At 38.1% G+C, this 21,200-nt stretch overlaps 1 protein-coding gene across 5 annotated transcripts; it reads right to left on the bottom strand.

The window, feature by feature from the left end:
• Positions 1–40: 40 nt before the first annotated feature.
• LOC107804427 (uncharacterized) lies at positions 41–11,027 on the bottom strand. 5 transcript variants are annotated; one of them, XM_075250528.1, is made up of 23 exons: positions 10,717–10,928; positions 8,744–8,951; positions 8,372–8,602; positions 7,950–8,284; positions 6,546–6,800; positions 5,963–6,087; positions 5,796–5,840; positions 5,631–5,712; positions 5,462–5,530; positions 5,225–5,395; positions 5,055–5,120; positions 4,686–4,754; positions 4,458–4,580; positions 4,175–4,248; positions 3,045–3,311; positions 2,308–2,384; positions 2,088–2,164; positions 1,437–1,553; positions 1,324–1,366; positions 1,125–1,171; positions 730–791; positions 598–649; positions 41–412 (listed from the first exon to the last, which is right to left on the bottom strand). In XM_075250528.1, the coding sequence occupies exons 4-23, from the start codon at positions 8,115–8,117 to the stop codon at positions 374–376; spliced, it is 2,028 nt and encodes a 675-aa protein (XP_075106629.1). In that variant the 5' UTR covers positions 8,118–8,284; positions 8,372–8,602; positions 8,744–8,951; positions 10,717–10,928; the 3' UTR covers positions 41–373. The 5 variants fall into 5 exon arrangements, with proteins under 5 accessions (XP_075106629.1, XP_075106628.1, XP_075106630.1 ...); XM_075250527.1 differs by lacking the exon at positions 8,744–8,951 and having other exon boundaries at positions 10,717–11,026; XM_075250529.1 differs by lacking the exon at positions 8,744–8,951 and having other exon boundaries at positions 10,887–11,003.
• Positions 11,028–21,200: the final 10,173 nt, after the last annotated feature.

Below are 21,200 nucleotides of genomic sequence, written 5' to 3'. Positions count from 1 at the left end.
ATAACCAACAACCCAAAACATCAAAGCAAAGAATTTCATATGGAATAGAACAGACTCCTCCATACAGGTTTATTGGTCATACTTTGAAACAAGGAACTAGGTTTTGCAGGGTGATTTACACAAGTAGCTAGTTTTGCTCCCTGACTTTCAATTAATTTTGAAGGACAACTACTTAAATACAATACCAAATTGGTATATTACAATAGATCATAGATATTCTGACAATGAATAGCATCTCAAAATTTTGGTGCCTACTTTAAATTCACACATATGTTACACAAAAATTACAACAACCCACTCGCCCAACTAGCTTAACGATGTGCCTTAGCACGAGCATGAGAGAAACTTCACCAGCCATGTGGTGCAACCTTCTCTATTCTTTCTTCACCACTGTATTCAATTTCTTTTCCAACTGCAAGACAGAAATGACAACTTCAGACAATCATATCGTCAATGGTTACTTGGAAATTTTAATATAACATGCAAGCAAAAAGAAGCACCGCATTTTCATTTTCAATTTTTCAACTTCGAACTAAAAATATTCAGATCTTTGAAAGAAAATAAAGGAAAGCATTTTCTAACAATTCTGCTACACACCTGAATATTCTTCATCTTTTGTCTCTGCAACTCCTCCACAAGACTTCCAATGCTGAAAATTGATAAAGTTCAGTTGAACATTACAAAGCAACCAAGTTTAAATACGTCATAGACCTTAACTCAATATCATACCTTTGTTGCATTTGAATGACCATAGATTGCAATTCTCTCTCCCTAACAGAAGGAGGAGACATCTGCAGAGTGGCAGTGTTTGATGTTAGAGGATGCAGGAGGCCATAAATCAAATACACCACGTTTCTTCAACCTTGCACTCATGGATGGGATTCTGCACATCAACCTCCCCACCTACCCCCCTAATAAAATCTAACCCCTTAACCTTCAGTTGGCAAAAAAAGTTAAAACTCAACATAAACCCCACACTCACATCATAGGGCTCAGTATCTCCACCACACTCCATTTCCTAAGTCAATTCTTCTTATCTCTTATTAATCATTAAAAAAAAGTAGTTTTTTAAAACGATGTGCCACCATTTCTAGTAGCTTATCACATAAGGAACAACCAATTACCTGTGGAAGATCACTGGTCCCAGCTTCAGCCAAGTCTGTAGGATTGACTGCAGCAGATGTAAATAACAAGATAGTTAAAGGCAACACATAAATACAGTTAAAATCCAACATCGAAAGGAGAAGTAGCTACAATCCACATCAAAAGTTATGCACACCCAGTGGTGAGTCAAAATGTGATGATTGAATTAAATAAAATTACCAGATGCTCGCTCCGCAAACTTGATCAGTTTCACTATTTCCTCCTAACAAGATGCAGAATGGATTAGCAAACAGATAACAGTGATGCACACAATTTAATGTAGTAGAAATTACCCTTTGCAAAGTATTCTGCTGTAGAATGCATTGCAATGATGGAAGTAGTGAAGCAACTAGATTGCTTGGACTAGTAGAACCTCCATGACCTGGGTTAAAGAAACAGCTTGTAGGTTCCTGAACAAATGAAAGAAGGCAATGGTTACGAAGCCATCGCCTAAAGAGAGATTGTTGAGTTTGACACTTACCATGAGAACACCAAATAGGGCGGTTTATGCTGAAACTAGGAAAACCCATACACAATGCAACTCACTTGACAAATAGAAAGGAGACAGCAGCTGAAAGTACTAAAAACGAATTACATGATTAATTATTTTGTGCTCATATGTCACAAGAAGCAAAGAACTACGGCCTTACACAAAAATGCTTCACTCCTCTCAATTAAGAGTGAGTTATTATTTCATAGAAAAATTCAGAATCCGACAAAACCATAGAACGGATTTCTCCCGCACCAACCTGGAAGGATTTATCATTTTTTGTTGAAACAAGCAACAGAAAGCATGGTGCAATGTATGTATATTTGGCATTAGCCATTTCGTGTTAATTCACATGTATTAGAGACAGAATATGGCCGTTGAAGCAAAATCCCCTTCCACAATGCAATATTATAGCTGATCTGACAATCAATACAAGATACTACTAGATGTATACCTTGGGACTCAGATCTGCTGATGTGACTTGAAAACGTCCCTTGCGTTGGACGACAGCTCCTTCTGATGCATCTTCTCCTGCAAAAAGCATATTCAGAGATGAAGAAGAAAGGTGACAGACCAAATTCCTTTATAAAATAAGAACTCATAATAATCTGCAGGAACTTGTGTTTTTTTTTTTTAACATCCCCGTCTGAATACATTGTCGGAGACTGGATTACCTAAGTCTTTCTTATGTCGATACTGCAATGGACCGCTATAGTTTCGTTCAGCCTGGTACTTTGGATGTTGATATTCCCTACATATAGAATGAAACAAAATAACGCAGCTTGAACCAACAATTTACTGCTTGAAATATGAAAAATGTAGACTCTGAACCATCGCCAATAATTGGACATTGTGTAGCCACCCATGCCTCATATTTTCCTAGATAAGGGTCTCCATGTAATCTGAAGATGATGCGGCATCCAACTAATACTTTATACAAGCAGCTAACATCAAAACTCAAACCATGTAGGTCATAAGTGGAACAATTGCAGTCTAGAGAAACTATCATCTCTGACATCAAAATGTAACTAAAAATGTGCTGGAACTTGAAGCACCGCACTTCTTAGAAGCAATTAAGTTGACACCACAGAACTAGAACAGTCAAAATATTCAGAACAGTCAAAGCACAAGAATCCCACTACTTCCTCGATTGCAATTATTCAGTAATCATTTTATTTTCAAGTAACTTACATTTACTTCAAGAACAAGAGTCGTTTATCTTGGGATCGCACATTGTGACTACTGACTACTCTTACTTCTTAATTGAGAAAATTTCGTGATCTACCAGCATATAAGTAGTATTACCAGCCTATTATAAGTTTATAATTACCTTCATACATATTGCAACTTCTTTTTCTTTCAGAAAATTGACCAAGTCTAGCATTTCAATGGTGAAAACAAATAAATATACCTCTCGCCATCAGTAACAACTTTTTTGGGTGAAAGAGCATTATCCTGTAGCAGTGAACCACTAAAAAACTTTTTATGCCCTGGAATAACAGAACGTGGCAAGGAGCTACTCTGTCGCAGATTCTCACCATCATCTTTTCCATTGTCTTGGTCCTCAACTTTTGCTGGTGACAGCATAAAGTTCTGCTGATTAGACTCTGATTGCATAGCATCTTCCCAACTTGGACTACTAGAAGTTATGTCATCTTCGCACACATCAAAACACCCCCTGCATCGGGTACAAGATGTACACATTAACTTTCACAGAGTAACATAAAACTAACAAGTCAGCAATGTAATAATTACACTCTTGCTGGAGCATTTCAGGCTTAACCGACTTTCCTTTTTCCTTTGATAATTGGTCCTTCAAAAAACTTGTGCTCACTTTCTACTCAGTGAGCAGGTAATTTCATTCATCTGTCAATCTGATGTAAGCATGCTTATCACAGGAGCAAGAGCTTGACGGAAGAGATTCCAGACAAAATAGAGGTCGGACAACATGGTTTAACTCAATGACAGCCAAAAGTTTTATTACCTTTCTTTATCAGAAAAAAAAAATTACCAAAACTTTTAACTCTGAGATAAGAAAACCTGTCATAGACCGTATGCTATTCAGTAGAGGCATGCATGGTTGTCATGAGCTCCACTAAAGCGGTTGGAATGTGCATTAGAATTCGCAGGACTTTTATGCTAATTCTATACCTCAGATAATTATACACACAGCACTTACCAAGACTCCACGAGCACATCACATTCCTGAATAATTCAGTCTCAGCAAGACAAACATACAATGCATAAACAGGGTTGTGCTTCCAAGGAATACCGCATTCCAAATGGCAAACCCTGTTTATGCATTGTATGTTTGCCTTGCTGAGACTGAATTATTCAGGAATGTGATGTGCTCATGGAGTCTTGGTAAGTGTTGTGTGTGTGTATAAGGTATGTATATGTGTGTGCATATATACATATCTGTATACACACACATACACATTTGAATGATGAAACCAACCAGCTCTAATTTGGTTGGTATGATGGATTTAATATCGAGCGCCAACAGAAGTAGCAGAATGAGGAAAAACACAATATTCTTACTTGAGTGCTTGAAGAGGCTTAATAGGAAATGCAGCAAGTGAACTGTCCAAATCATGATCATCATTCAGCTCATCCTGAATGGAGATATCTACAATCATAAATCTGATAATGGAGGACACATTTGATAAACTTATAAAAATATTCACTCAAAAAGAGAGAGCAGACTGGAGGCACTTGAGTATGATAAGAATTTGAGAAAGTTTAAAAAGAGAAGTGTATATCCGTCGAAAAGAATAGTACACACAGATAGCAACTAGTACTTCAACATGGTTAACATGAATACCTCATGAGAAACACTTGGCTGATTAGGCCTTTCTGCTATAGAACCAATATCACTATTCCCCTCCCGCAGCTTCCCACTAGTACTTGAATCTTCAGCATCTGGAATGTCGTCATAATCCGGAAGCTATGAACAGCAAAGGAAAAGGACGAACAAATTTAACAGACATAAGATATTGTTATGGTGTTAGCTAAATAAATTGTTTTTATTGAATGGACAATAAGTACATACCAGCGCAGCTTGGCTCTTCAGATCCTCCAGGTTAAAATTCCAAGCACTGATACCACGAATATACTCTTGCTGCATCAGTGAAAGTTCAGAATTACATTAAAATTATGATTGGGTGGGGGGTGGGGGGGGGGGAAGCGGGGAACCTTTTTCGTTTTCATTTGACATACAAAGTTAGATACTCCTAAAAGATTGAAGCGTTATGAGTATAAATAAACAAAAAGACTCGAAATAAATGGTTAAAAAACCAGAGTGACAAAATGCCTTAATTCCTGCACTAAAACACAAGATGATGCTACAGCAATATGTTTGTGAATCGTGAGATTTCTCTAGCACCCTCAGATCTGCAGTTTAGGCACATTCATTTTTTACCTGTGATAACTGATCCTCGTCCTCATACATTGCCTTGTTCTGTAAGAGATAATCTGCTTCTTTTGCCTGATAGAGCAGTTGAAATTGCAAAATTCAGAATCATATATGACTTCGGCAGAATTGGGAACTGCCATCAGCTAGAAAAGCAAAGTATAAGATGAGCACAAGACCTTAAGCATCCTAAAACGATCACCTAGAGGTGGGAGGCCATCAAGGATTGAACGTGCCAAATAATCATTTGATCGTGCTTGTTTAAAGAAAGGGTGCTTCAAAAGCTTCTCAGAAGATGGCCGCTTCTTTGGATCTTTCACTAAGCAAGCAGCAACCATTTCTTTAAAAGACTGCAAAAGCACCAAAATTCAGACCCAACCTTAATATGAGTGAAAAGTTTTGTCAAACAAACAAACCTTGGAGAATCTCTTGTCCCGTTCATAGTCAAGGCCTGGGGGTGCATTCTGTAAGGTCATCAGCAGAACCTGAATTATGAAGGAAGAAAGGATCACAAAACAACGAATTTCCAGGAAAACATGGAAACACTTCCATGACTATTTTGTATAGCAAAGAACATCCATCAACCTTCATGGGTGGGTACTTGGAGAATGGCGCATGACCATGAGCAAGTTCAAGGGCTGTTATTCCAAACGACCAAATATCTGCTCTGTTAATTCGAAACAACTTTTAGAAGGTACGGGAGGTGACCTAAAACCAACAATAGAACCATGATGCAGATCAGATACTTACTTAAAATCATATCCATGCAGTTGCTGCATCACTTCAGGAGCCATCCTGATTAAGATTTCAAAAAAAAAGAAAAAAAGGAATTGCAGTTACAAGTAACAGAGTCTGTGCCTATCCTGATGACACTACCAAATAAAAACCACACCTCACCACAGCCCTGGGAAACTTACCAGCATGGAGTTCCAACAAAAGTATTTCTTGAACGTTGCCTATCACCAGTATCAAACATGCAAGCTGCAACTCCAAAATCTGCCAATTTAACAGCACCATCGGAATCAATCAAAATATTCCCAGCCTGCAGAGAACATATACTAAAATAATGAGTCGAAGCTGAAAATTGACATAAGTAAGCGTGCTGGAGTCAGCAAAACGAGAGTAGCTCAGATGATTTCAGCTAGAAACTATTCCCACATGAAATTAACTTCGCCGATTTGACTAACAATGAACGAAGAAAATGTCATTGTCAGGGAAAAAAGAATGGAGGAAGAAGAGCAAAGAGAAGAGAAACTTAAGAAATTTGATCAAGACCACATGTTTTTGCATTTGCTGTAGGACAGAATACAGAACTTTGATATTAAAGAGGCTGAAAATCCTACACGTACAAAAAGGAGGCATCACCTCCCCTTTTCTTCAAAAATGGCAAACAATTAGTAAAGAATGCTATGCAACTGCTTCTTTCTTTCTTTCTTTTTTTGGATGAAGTAAGAATGCCATGCAACTGTTATTACACAGAACCAGGTAACACGGTGATACCTTTACATCTCTATGTATGTGTCCATGGTAATGAAGATATACAAGGGCTTTGAGGACCTCGCGCAATAATGTGGCAATTACAGGCTCCTCAAAACCATCAGGATAAGAAGATTTCATAATATGAAGGCAAGATCCTCCGGCCATGAATGGCATGACAACCCAAAGGCTGTGACCTGCAGTGAAGGAACAGTGTGCACGCAATACATTTGCATGATCAATCAAGATCATGGTCTGCACCTCTCTCCGGATTCCATCCTATAACCACAAAAACATTCCAGAAGTTTCAGCAATTGAAATGAGCATATGTTTAGGCCCAAGAATGCTCCTTAAAAGAAATTCTTTCGAAGATGCCATCAATATGAATAAAATGTTCACAGGGGATACACGATTACAATGTGGTAAATTCTGCCTAAATATAGAAACCATGCGTCACATACTACACAAGACATACCAGTAAGAACTTTTGATTTTTCAGATTTAATTTGGATTAAATCTATTTACTAAAAGGTGGACTAATCTAAGGAAGATTCATGAAAAAAAAAAGAGAAGGGAAAAAAAAAGAGATGATGGCTGAATTGCAGAAAGTATAGTAAAGGAAAACGGACCAATTGAGCCCCATCTTCCTTAAAGCTAGTAATAAGAACCTGGGTACATTTTGTTACAAACTTTAATGCATGACCAAGGTAGTGATGAGAGACCAAGATATTTACTTAAAGGAGTAGGGGCTTTATTAATAGTACAGACCAGTGTTGTCAAAGGCAAAAGATTTAAAAAGGGTCAAGTCTATCGGAGCTTTAAGCGCAAAGCGCAATTAAAGTGTGGGCTTTAGTTACAAAAAGCGCAACGAAGAAAAAAAAAAATATATGTCATGCAAGAAAGCAGTGACAATTTCATTCATAATGATTTCCTCAACAATTTATATATCTTTTTGCCAATCATAGTTATTGTTTTGTACTGCTTTATTCAAAATAGAACTTATAGGCAATGAGGCGCACACCTCAGTGCCTTGCCTACACTGAAGCGCAACCTAAGTGAGGCGAAGCGCATATCCTGAGCTTTCTTGAGCTTCAGGGCTAAAGTGCGCCTCAAATGAGCCTTTGACAACACTGGTACAGACTAATACATGTTTGTACCTATAGAGGACGGACCAAGAGACTTGCTTCCTTATGTAGATGGATCAAATACGTATAGTCATGCAACATTCTTACAATATTGCCAATTTTTTTAAGAAAAAGTAACTTCACAAAAGGTAACCAGGTAACAAGAAAATATCTAAAATCAAAGAGCAGGTCTTTGACAGCACTGTTCTGAGTAAATTCAATACCACGGTGTTTGCTATCTAATATATATCTAAAAGACATGTTTAGATGGCATCACATGTAAAATCAAAAACAGCAGACTTACCAGGTCATTGTTGCACTTTTCCAAATCCAGAACCTTGATTGCAACAATCTCATTAAGAGGAATGCACAGAGCCCGATACACAGTTGCACTAACACCGTCTCCAACTTCTTCATATAACTTATAATCTTTCGCATTGACAGGGAACTTTTTCTCTGATAGTTGTTCCATAATTGCTAGTTATATTGCAACATAAACAACCTCAAGCACTGTAGAGAAAATAATGTGAGGCTTCTTCCAATTATATAGCATTTTGCTTGTGAACCACAAGATATTTTATAGCTCCAGCTACCTCATGGGAAGAACTTCCCTAAGAATAACTTCAACGAAATAAATTCCTGAAATGCACCAGATCCAATAAGTCGACTTTTATATCTCAGATTGACAAGTCTTATAACCCAACAACAGTGATTGCAATGACTTGCCTTGATCACCTTCAAACACAATACTGCCTGTGCTACTCATTAACACTTCAGCACTAAGCCAGATGAACCTAGCCAATATATTCCGTGAGACCGCTCACAGATATAAGCTAATATTCAGGCTGAGTACAATCCAGATACACGATGAAGTGGAGTACCAAAATAGTAGAATGCTAGAAGCAATCTGCCACTAGAAGCTGAGGCCTGAGTTAACTCCAGAACTGATAAAGCAATCTGCCATAACAAATGAAAGAAGATAATGAAAACAAGAAAACTGAAATAAGAAGAGACACACACACACACAAGAGAGAGAGAAAGAGAGAGTGAAATCTAGCACCCAAAAAGTTGCCAAATAAGTTAACTAAAATTTTCAACCTTCTTGAAAAACAATTGCCCTTTTCTTCAGTTGGGAAGTAGGAAATTTCAATTGCATTCCATGTTCTCATATATGCAGGGCTAGTTTGAATTCATTTTACTGACTTGACAGATGATCTTGACTCCCGACGAATACATGTTGACATGTGGATGACTTGTACTCCAGTTTTAGAAAAGGATAAAATGGACAGAAGGCATTTGGGGCAGCCTATTGAAAAAGGAAAACAAGATCATCTATGTGAAACATACATATTTTTCGTCGTCACATTTTCATTAAACCCACTAGGAGTTATCTTTAAATAGACTAGTATATTAGGTGGCATTTGCTTCAAAAATGTTGGAAAACTTGTTCTGGATTAAACAAAAATTGCATGTTTTGCAAATAAAAGGAAAAACTGTTTTTCAACCAAAGAGCAGCAAGGAGAAGTTTTTCAATTTTTCTTTATAACCTAGAAGTCCCCGAGGCCAGTGGCGAACGCTCAAACCCGATGATTAATGGGCCAATTCCTCTACCATTCTCCACTTAAATACTAAGACCACTGCGCGGCAGGGATTGAACCCATGACTTTGCACCTAACCCACACATCACAAGTTGAACCCATGACTTTGCGCCTAACCCACACATCACAAGTTGCACTCTTATCACTAGACCATAGCCTTCCGGCAAAAAAAAAATTAATTTTTGCAATAACTGAAAGTATTCAAAAAAATTGCAAAATTTAAAAACTTTTTATTCTTGGTGGTTATTGAAGAACAGTTTTTGCACCAAAAAAAAAAGTTGAAAGATTCTGGTTAAGACTCTTCAGCAAATTTTTGAAAGCAGACACGCTAGTTATTTGAACTAATAGTTTGAAATGCAAAAAGATGGAGAAATTGGTCAAAGAGATGTCATGTTAAACCGAGAGTAACATAAAGTATATATAATTTAATAAATTGTTTTTTATAACGTAATACATATAATAAAATTCATTAGCAAATGAAAAGAATTGCTGTTTTAGGAAAATATTGAATTTTTCTAATGAATTAAAATAGTAAATAGATCAATGCATTTGTGGTCTACTCTACCCCCATTATCCCAAGTACTCCCATTTAGGTGCTTTTTATCTAGTACTAAAGAGTCTTTAATTTGGGATCACATATGATACCCGAGCACTGCAAGCGAGGGATGCAAGAAAACTACCAACTTGACCCTCAACCCAAGTTTCATATATTGTAATTCTCCAACTAGCATTGCCAGCAAAATTTAGTTGAGGCCCCCTTAACATAGAAAGTCATGAGCAAAAGTCCCTTCAGAGATTAGGCGACTTTCTTGTGTTATTTCACCCACTTTATGTCATCTTTGTGAAAAACAGTGAAGAGGCAAAGCAAAAATGTGGCTTTTATTCGCAAGGGCAAGCAGTGTGTTTAACTACCATGTCAATTATTTACTCTAGTATGTTCATCAAAATATCAGCTTGAACTTTCTAAGTTTTTAAATTAATCAGAAATGGCAATCAAACACTCATCCTACATCAGAAAAAAGATAAGTGCAGTTAAAAACTTCCCACGAATCATGGTACTACTCAATCAATAAAGCTTTTTCCCCAAATCAAAAGTTCATAAAATGTCAGTAAGCTTTTAGAAAAACTTTGCTTCTTCAATTGTGGATGTCTCCTGCGAGAGTACATTCAGTTAATAAAGCAATTAAGTCAACAACAGAACAGCAAGTCAACATCTAAAATCAGCAATCTGAAAAACAAAGTAGAGTCCCAACAACTCCAAGTCCAATGCAGCTGAATCAAATAAATCGCATCGAAATCTAACATTTTGTAACATTTCAACATATAAGTAACACTAAATGAATCCAATAAACAAGTAAAAGGGACAGATATTGGACCATCGCTGATAATTATGACGTTGAACAACTATAACTATCTTAAATCTGACACCTGGACAAGTGTAACATCAAATTTCAATCTGAAATCAGTACAGACCTAGGGTTCCGATGCAATGGAGGAAATTTCGAGAACTGAATCTGACTACAGAGAATGAAATCCGGTGAAAACGCCGCCGTTTTTGTAAGGTGAATTGGCAATGAAACCGTTCGACTAGTCCGCCATTGATGATGCTACTATTACAATCTGAAGATATAGTTCTTTCTTACCTTGCAGTCAGTCGTCCCCTGTTCTTCTGATCGAATCTTCGCCGTTTATTGAAGAGAGAGAAAATTTCGGCGACAGTACATAAAAGGACTTGGTTTTACCTTCGATGAAAAAAGAAACGTCTTTTGGGAAAAGAATCGGAAAGAAAAAAGGGGACAGATATTTTGGAAATAATAACAGCACTATTGAAAAGGTATTCCGTTTTTCAATTTTTTTATTTATTTTTTTCTTCTCTCTATTCTTTGGTCGTCAATTTTGCCTTATAGCCTGTTTGGCCAAGCTTGAGAAATCAACTTATTTTGAGAAGTGCTTTTGAAAAAAATACTTTTGAAAAAAATATTTTTTTAGAGAATCAGTTTGTATTTGGTTAATCAGTCAGAAAAGCACTTTTGATAAATAATTTGTGTTTGGCCAAACTTTTTAGAAAGTGCTTTTAAGTATCAAATTACGAATAAGGACATGAATAGATTTACTTAATAATTAATATTATAAGTAAATAAATAATATCAAAATTTTGTTATCACATGCAATAATTAAAAAAAACTCATTTTATTTAAGTAAAATATGAAAATAAAATTAAAAAGTACTTAATTCTTTTAATATAAGTTAAATATATTAAAATTCTTTCAACAAATATAAAAGCATTCACTCCTAAAGTCACTATATATTAGAAAGTTTCCTAAAAATAAGAAGAAATATTTATAAATTAATATCCTAAGTATTAGGTTTACGGGTTATTTTGGTATATACTATATTGTTAAGGGTATTTTAGGTAAGAAGAAAAGCCAAAACTGCTTCTGCTTCTGCTTTTGGAAAGAAGCTACTTTTTTCTGCTTCTCTGAAACTGCTTCTGCTTCTTCCCAAAAGCACTTTTTTTCCCCAAATAAGCTTGGCCAAACACTTCAAATTAGGAGAAAAAAAAGTGTTTTTGGGGAAAAAGCACTTTTTTTTGTCTTGATAAGCTTGGCCAAACAGGCGATTACAAGACTTTGACATATATTTATGTGACAGAAACGTTCGTTGGTAACATCGAGAAATTATATATATATCCAGCTAGAACCCCGCCTAAGGGGCTCGGTAGCGAGGACCATCACGACCTGTTTCGATCTAAGTATCTACAGTGTATCGTAAGTCAAAGATAATACTCAAGTAACGACAAAAGGCCACAGCGTGAAGGCACACCGACCAGAGAAGGTAGCCATGGTCTCAGAACTATATATATAGGGGATGAATTCACAAAGAAGGGGGGCCTTTTTCGTTTTTCTCTCTCTATTCTCTCTTCTATTTTCTTCCAAAAAGGATGTACAATTGATGACCTCATGGGTCTTATGAAAGAAGAAATAAAAAGATGAATGAAGATTGCTCACTCTTATTTTATTCTATTCATTAATTTCCGAATCTGCTTCCATATCTGGGCTTATTATGGTTAACTAAGATTGACTTCATCCTTATCATTAGTTGATTTAATCATAAAGGTTTTGACGTCTTTTGATCAAATAATTTGGCGCTGTCTGTGGAGATTTCTTAGTGAAATTTCAAAGTTTCTTCCAGATCAAAAACTGGAAACATAATCACCCACCAAAAAGAGCGATAAGTAAACCTCACGTGCTAATTCGGATCATGATGTTGTATGCAAGTAGAAGTTACAACCAATATCCGCCCCCATACACCGGGCGGTCCATGAATCAGCTAAGGCAAGCCCAACCCACGCGGAGCAAGAGCACAAAAAAAAAGGGGAAAGAGGGCTGAATATGGCCACCGAGTTTAGAAATCACTACTCCGTCAACCATTGAAACGCCAGACAAAGCGAGCAACGTTATAGATCCACCCTCATTCACCGACTTATCGGATCGGGGTAAGGAAAATATCATTTTGGCTCACCTTCTATTGTTTGCTCAAATAGGAACACAGGCGTCGCGCGGGCGAGCGAGCAAAGGAACATCTCAACTGGAGAATAGGAAACTAATACAAAACAACTGAAATATCGCCCACCTCACATTCCAACCTCTAGAAAATGATGCCCCTTAAGCCGCACTCTCTCTCCCTCACCTGGGAGTTGTCCCAATAGGACTTTCCCGGAAGCTGAAGGACCGAATCGATAAGGGGGACGTCCCCAAGTTCAAAGTGTAATGTATCGCCCCGCCCGCCAATGACATCCCCAGACCGGAAAGCAAAAAGACTAGACAAGGAAACTCCAATATATGCACGAAACAAATGAGAGCAAAACAACAACGTTTTATACCATTCGACATTACACTCTCTAATGTAAACAAAATCAAGCAAACTGGGACTCCCCCAGAGGATACCCGACTCTCAAAAAAACTGGGACTAACGACGGGTTAACATTTCGATAAAAGTTCGAAATAACACCCTTAAGGCCAAGGGTCATCGCCAAAGAGAAGAGTTCGACCCCGATCGAACAACAACAAGTTAACATTTCAACAAAAGTTCGAAATAACACCCTTAAGGCCAAGGGCCATCGCCAAAGAGAAGAGTTCGACCCCGATCAAACAACGACAGGTTAACATTTCGACAAGTTTAAAAAAATACCCTTAAGGCCAAAGACCATCGCCAAAGAGAAGAGTTCGACCTCGATCGAACAACGACGGGTTAACATTTCAACGAATTCGAAATAACACCCTTAAGGCCAAGGGCCATCGCCAAAGAGAATAGTTCGACCTCGATCGAACAACGACGGGTTAACATTTCGACGAATGTTCGAAATAACACCCTTAAGGCCAAGGGCCAGCGCCAAAGAGAAGAGTTCGACCTCGATCGAACAACGATGGGTTAATATTTCGACGAAAGTTCGAAATAACACCCTTAAGGCCAAAGGCCATCACCAAAGAGAAGAGTTCGACCTCGATCGAACAACGACGGATTAACATTTCGACAAAAGTTCGAAATAACACCCTTAAGGACAAGGGATATCGCCAAAGAGAAGAGTTTGACCTCGATCGAACAATGACGGGTTAACATTTTGACGAGTTCGAAATAATACCCTTAAGGCCAAGGGCCATCGCCAAAGAGAAGAGTTCGACCTCGATCGAACAATGACGGGTTAACATTTCGACGAGTTCGAAATAACACCCTTAAGGCCAAGGGTCATCGCCAAAGAGAATAGTTCGACCTCGATCGAACAACGACGGATTAACATTTTGACGAATGTTCGAAATAACACCCTTAAGGCCAAGGGCCATCGCTAAAGAGAAGAGTTCGACCTCGATCGAACAACGACTGGTTAACATTTCGACGAGTTCGAATAACACCCTTACGACCAAGGGCCATCGACAAAGAGAAGAGTTCGACCTCGATCGAACAATGACGGGTTAACATTTTGACGAGTTCGAAATAACACCCTTAAGGCCAAGGGCCATCGCCAAAGAGAATAGTTCCTCGATCGAACAATGACGAGTTAACATTTCGACGAGTTCGAAATAACACCCTTAAGGCCAAAGGCCATCGTCAAAGAGAAGAGTTCAACCTCAATCGAACAACAATTGGTTAACAATTCGACGAAAATTCGAAATAACACCCTTAAGGCCAAGGGCCATCGCCAAAGAGAAGATTTTAACCTCGTTCGAACAACGACGGGTTAACATTTCGACGAAAATTCGAAATAACACCCTTAAGGCCAAGGCCATCGCCAAAGAGAAGAGTTCGACCTCGATCGAACAGCGACGGGTTAATATTTTGATGAAAGTTCGAAATAACACCCTTAAAGCCAAGGGCCATCGCCAAAGAGAAGAGTTCGGCCTCGATCGAACAATGACAAGTTAACATTTCGATAAAAGTTCGAAATAACACCTTTAAGGCCAAGGTCCATCGCCAAAGAGAAGAGTTCGACCTCGATCGAACAATGACGAGTTAACATGTCGACGAGTTCGAAATAACACACTTAAGGCCAAGGGCCATCACCAAAGAGAAGAGTTCAACCTCGATCGAACAACAACTGGTTAACATTTCGACGAAAGTTCGAAATAACACCCTTTAGGCCAAGGGCCATCGCCAAAGAGAAGAGATCGACCCCGATCGAACAACGACGGGTTAACATTTTGACAAAAGTTTGAAATAACACCCTTAAGGCCAAGGGCCATCGCCAAAGAGAAGAGTTCGACCTCGATCGAACAACGACGGGTTAATATTTCGACGGAAGTTCGAAATAACACCCTTAAGGCCAAAGGTCATCACCAAAGAGAAGAGTTCGACCTCGATCGAACAATGAAGGGTTAATATTTCGACGAAAAGTTCAAAATAACACCCTTAAGGCCAAGGTCCATCGCCAAAGAGAAGAGTTCGATCTCGATCGAACAATGACAGGTTAACATTTTGACGAAAGTTTGAAATAACACCCTTAAGGCCAACGGCCATTGCCGAAAGAAAAATGACTTTGCCCGAACCAGCGGTAGTTTGATCCCACCCGGACGACCCAAGTTATGAATGGCTTCGTCCGGAATGACGAATATATTATAAAATCATGTTTCGAATCGAGAGCAAATTTGCTTATAGCAATAAGCCACTTGTTGACCTCGCCTAAATAGGCAGATCAACGACTCCATTTAGACTCATATGACAAAGTCTTACTCAGTCCGACTAAGATTAAATTCCCTGAGAATCAAGAATCGACCATACGGGAATCCGAAATTTCACGCCAAAATTATGCAAAGGAAAAGGAAGGAAAGTGCAAAAGACATACACCGATGAAAACTTCTTTTTATTTAAAGCAGTTACGCAAATAGTCACAAATTACACACGGTTAAAAGCCGGGCAAGTCCAAATAAATAAAAAGAACAACACAAAGACAACAAACCAAAAAAAAGAACAACATAAACAAAGATAAACAGTTCTTTCACTCGGCATCATCACCGTTGTTCTCCTTATCATAGTCTCCAGGAAGTATCCCTTCAGCATCAGCATCCTCGTCGATCCCCGGCATCGCAGGATCATATCCATAGTTAACACGATCCTCTAGTGCCTTTGCCCACGCTCCTTCGTATGTGGCCTCAAAAAAGGCAGATTCGACTTGGGCCAACAATTGCGCCTTATCGGCCTCAAGAGCAACGACCCGGTCCCCTAAAATCGGCGTTTCCCGATCGATGTCACTAATAAGCTCTTCGAGCCTCGCCTCCCTAAGCATCACCGTCGCCCTCTCAGATTCCTGCTCGGATCGAAGGACGCAGATAGTGTCCTCTAAATCCGCTTCCCTCGCTGAAGCCGGCGCCCAAGCACTCTCCATGTTCTCCAACCCGAAAACCTTTTTCTCCAGTTCGGCTAACTTTCTCACCCATTCCGCATTTATTGCCTCGACCCTGATGGCATTCTGGTCCATCTCGGACTGCATCGACCGCACCTTCGCTTGAAGATGCTCATATTCTGCAGCAACCCCTTTACCTAACTCGAGTTCTTCATCCTTTGCACAAAGTTGCTCCTCAAGCACGCTACTCCTGTGAATGGCCTACATCAACTCCTGATCCCTCTTCTCTAATTCCTCACCAAGGGATCGATCATCGGCACTCGCCTTCAGCCGCTCGTGCATCTCATGGCACTTGTTGCAGTAGTGCCGATACTTCTCCAACATCGTCAGAAAAATCTTGGCCCGAGTGTCGGCCCTACGAGCACTCTCAATCTCCACAATGTACATCTGAAAAATGAAAAAGGTTGATTAAGGCCAAGGTCACCAAAGATGAAAAGAACATAAAAGAAAGAAAAAACTTACCCTCAGGCCCATAGCGGTTACTTCATGCATCAAGTCAATATCTCGAACGTCTCGGAGAGCCTCGCTTTCGGCAGCGGAACATAAAAGGTCAAACTGCGGTACCAAGTCTTCCGTATCCCCCAGGAGGTTGATATCCGATGACATTTCGAGTATACGGGTTGGGCCTCCCGCATGTACCACCGAACGAGTAAGGCCCTCTTCAAACATCCTAATGTCGTCAGGATCAAGATTAGACTTAGATTTGTAGTCATCGACCACGACGTCCTTCCCCCTCTCTATGGCCGAAGAAGAAGCATGACCCGGTCCAGAAATGAAGGCCCGCCCAAAGTAACAACAGCGGCCTCGGGACTTTGACTCCCAGTCGCAATAGTTTGTTGATCACCTATAATGGTCGGAATCTCTATCGATGGGCTGATCACGGTGACCGGTTCTACCTTTCAGATGGGTTAGCATCGTTCCTCGTCTCTGACTCCATCAAGGGGACGTCATCCTCTAAACATATGACGGTTGATGGAGCCATTTCAGGCTCCACTCGTTGTCTCTTTGACGGTCTCTCGCCATCTTCGGCACAGGAAGACTCCCCCGTTGGCAGACAACACAAGTCGGAGCCCCAAGCTGAGGAATAGCTTCCGCGCAAACGACTACAGCCATAGATTCAACTTGAGAAGTCTTTGCCGAAGGTGAGGCAGCAGGCCTCGATATGGGCCGAGTGGAGGACGTTAGCTGATGAAATGCAAGTGGAGGAACCCTCATCCTTCTCACTCTCCCTGCTAACGATAGATGTCGTATAAGCAACAAAGACAAATTGCAAAATGGAAAACAGAGACTGCGGTAAAGTTGCTTACTAGTAAGGGGTTTACGCCCGTATCTCTCATAGAAGGACGACCATTCGCGAAATCCAGCCGTATAAGGAATAATGGCGTTCACTCATTCGCGGATATCATCGACAGGTGTAGGAGGTAATCTTGCGGCTACAAAAGCAAAAACAGTTCAATACCGCCCAAAAGAAAGCGGTCTACTATCATTTCAACTAAAAGTACAAAAAACTTACGTGCGAAGTTCCATCTCTCAGGGAATCCCGCAGGGTCCGCCACAAGGTGCTCGATCCACACATAAAAATAGTTTTCATAAAAGCGACAGTTGGCAATATTTCCCCCATTTTTCCCTCAGCTCTGCAATCCCTGTCTCAGTCGTAACAGAGGGAGCAGGTTCCTGTTCTTCTCCGGAAGGACTGTGGAAATCGTTTCACGATCTTTCAAGGCGAGGCAATATTTCGTCCGCCGTAGGAACCCCCTCATCTTCTATCACTTATACTCCCCCGAGAGCAGGAACATCACTTCCCGACGCCGAAACTATGGCAGGATTATCAATACGGGAAGAACCACCAGCCATTTATATCGATTGAAAAAGAACAAAGGGCTTGAGAAAAAAATAGACGGAGATGAAAATTTTCGGCTATCCGAAGAGGATCGGCAATATGAAAGTATCTGAAAAGAGGAAGGTCTACAGTGTGTTCTCAACAAAGGCAAAAAAATGTATCAATCAGATGATGTATTTCCTCTATTTATAGAGACATAAATTCCCCAAGCGGGAAACCCAAGAATCGCCAACTGATGAAAGCACGAAACGGTTCAATCACCAGGAAACGTGTGCCATAATGACAGTAGCCACGATCGACGTTTCAAATAGAACAAATGCTTCGATTCCGAACGGTCGTGACGGTCCAAAGACACCGTTATAGCGTCGTCCCATTGCCTCAATTTAAAAACTACGTCCAAGACATAAACAATCAGATTTCTCCTAAGTGTTTAAAATCACAATTCGTCCGCCGGGCCCACCAATAGACGACCCCGACAGATGGAGGGACTAACTGTATAGGTCAAAATCTGACCACAGTAGCCGACCCAGCTGGAACCCCGCCTAAAGGGCGGGGTAGCAAGGACCATCACGACCTGCTTCGATCTAAGTATCTACAGTGTACCGTAAGTCAAAGATAATATTCAAGTGACGACAATAGGCCACAGCGTGAAGGCAAACCGACCAGAGAAGGTAGCCATGGTCTCATAGCTATATATATATATATATATATATATATATATATATATATATATATATAGGGGATGAATTCCCAAAGAAGGGGGCCTTTTTCGTTTTTTCTCTCTCTATTCTCTCCTTCTGTTTTCTTCTAAAAAGGATGTACAATTGATGATCTCCTGGGTCTTATGAAAGAAGAAATAAAAAGATGAATGAAGATTGTTCGTTCTTATTTCATTCTATTCATTAATTTCCCAATCCGTTTCCAGATCTGGGGTTTATTATGCTTGACTAAGATTGACCTCATCTTTATCATTAGTTGATTTAATCATAAAGGTTTTGACATCTTTTGGTCAAACATAGTTATATACACACTACCATAGTTAATATTTTAATATTTTGTAGGAGTACTAACATGGTCTAATCTATCTATACTATACTACTATATTAAAAGCACGAAAACCTTTAGCGAAATATTGTTCGCTTTTTTTACTATTCAAAAATAGAGTTCACATTAGCCAAACTAGACATTCTAATTAATCCCCTAATATTTAAAATAATCATTTGATTATTTTTCTAATATTTAGAAATAGTCATTTAATTTTACTAAAAATCTTTCTTTTATTTAAAATATATAAGACTCTTAATATTTAAGACTTTAAAAGTAATAAAAGTTTTATCTTATTTAAATTATTTCCTCATTTAACTTAAGATTAACATACTTTTTAAATTGAGATAATATCAATTCTGTATATTTTTTATGGGCGTGGGACAAAGAGTAGGTTTATTATTCAAAAATTTTAATCAAAAGATCCAAACGCCATTAGTTATGCATTTTATTTTGAATTTATTTTTGAAAGAATTAGTTTCGAAATTTAAAATAAAAATTCCTTGCTTTTAAATTTTTGTTGTCTTTTATACTTTGTGTTTATTTTGACTCACAATTATCTTTAATTATTAATATAACCATGAAACTCATGAAAAATATCAGTGTTAATAGAAAATTCTCATGATAAAGCCATCCAAATAATAAAAAAATCATATTTCAACAAAATTATTCGTGAATTAATAGGGATAATATCCAATCAGTTCAATTCAAGTACCATCACTAAATATTATCAATGTAAGTTGAATTCAAGTACCATCACTTAATATTATCAATGAATAGCTTTTAATTAGTTAACTATAATTTGATTTTATAATTCAAAAAATTAAAAAAAATTATGCAAATAAAAATAGATATTGCAAATACTATTTGTCACACTCCTTTTTACCCCTCCAAGAGATAAGTGTAAAATATTATGGATTGTGGGTTAAAGAGTTTTTCCAATTAAAGTGACAAATTAGAAATATGGATTATTTTATTTACAGAGTCGCCACTTGGATGATTTTTGCCGGTGTTCCAAGTCACCTTTTATTTGAATCCATATTCAAAGGAAGGTTTGACTCTATTATTATTGGTCTGAGAAAACAAAATCCGGGTAAGGAATTCTGTTGACGGGGGAGAAGGTGTAAGGCATTCCCTGAGTCTCATGGTTCTAGCACGGTCGCTTTATTGACTACATTTGGCTCGAATTAAACTTGGATAAACTGTGATTTATTTGATTTTTATGCTTTTCTTATGTCCGTTTTATTTATTTTAAAAAAAATTAAAGAAAAGATTTGAATAATAATCTACAACTTAACTAATGAGAGAAAATTATTGTTATGAGTACTAATTTAAAAGATGAAACTAATGAGAGAAAATTATTAATTGACATTGCTTAAAACTAGTAAGATGTGGGCTTGTCTTGACATTGAATGAGGCAGCCCACTATTAGGTTGATGGAGTCAAATGAGCTCATGTCCAAGACAAGGTCCAAAAGCCCATATGCTTTTGGACTTTAAATCTGCAGATATGGTCTTTTAAAGCTATGTTACAGATTTGGCATTATCTTGCTATTTGCAATCCGTACCCAACTATTTACAAAAATAAGTTTACAAATTGTCTTTCTAATCTACAACTTAACTACCTTACTAAATAAGTATTTTTTAAGAGATAAAAAAAAGATTATTGGGACTCTAAAATATAATAATAATAATAATAATAATAATAATAATAATAATAATAATAATAATAATAATAATAATAATAATAATAATAATAATAATAAAAACTTAGCTTGGTGACAACAAAAGGACAAACATGGCTACAAGGGTTCAAATTTTAATATATATGCTCCTTTCAGACAACCAAATGCCAGTGAAATTATATCTAATGCTTTGCAAAAATAAAAATAATTAAAGATGCTTAACACAATTTAATTAACTAACATATCGTTATAACATTATCAAACATTCAAGAGCATATAAAAATGAATTACAATAGAAGGATAAAGCTACTAATATTTCCCAACGTCATTATCTTTTATTCCAACTTGATTTTATGAGTTTACATGGTCCGAAAATTACCTGGACAACAGAAAGAAGAACAAATACGGCAGAGTCAGCTCTTTCCAAAATCAACAGCAAAACAATTAAACGGGCAGCAACAATAGCAAAAGACAGCGACAACTGACAGATTCAA

Source organism: Nicotiana tabacum, chromosome 3 (assembly GCF_000715075.1).
Source record: "Nicotiana tabacum cultivar K326 chromosome 3, ASM71507v2, whole genome shotgun sequence".
Classification (NCBI taxonomy): Eukaryota; Viridiplantae; Streptophyta; class Magnoliopsida; order Solanales; family Solanaceae; genus Nicotiana; species Nicotiana tabacum.
This window is presented reverse-complemented; position numbering and strand designations above follow the sequence as displayed.

Coding starts and splice junctions, on each gene's coding strand:
- LOC107804427 (XM_075250526.1), bottom strand. CDS start 8,117: ATGGAACAACTATCAGAGAAAAAGTTCCCTGTCAATGCGAAAGATTAT. Junction 4,581..4,685: donor TGAAGAGCCAAGCTGCGCTG/GTATGTACTTAT, acceptor TGCTGTTCATAG/CTTCCGGATTATGACGACAT. Junction 2,165..2,307: donor TCGACATAAGAAAGACTTAG/GTAATCCAGTCT, acceptor TGCTTTTTGCAG/GAGAAGATGCATCAGAAGGA.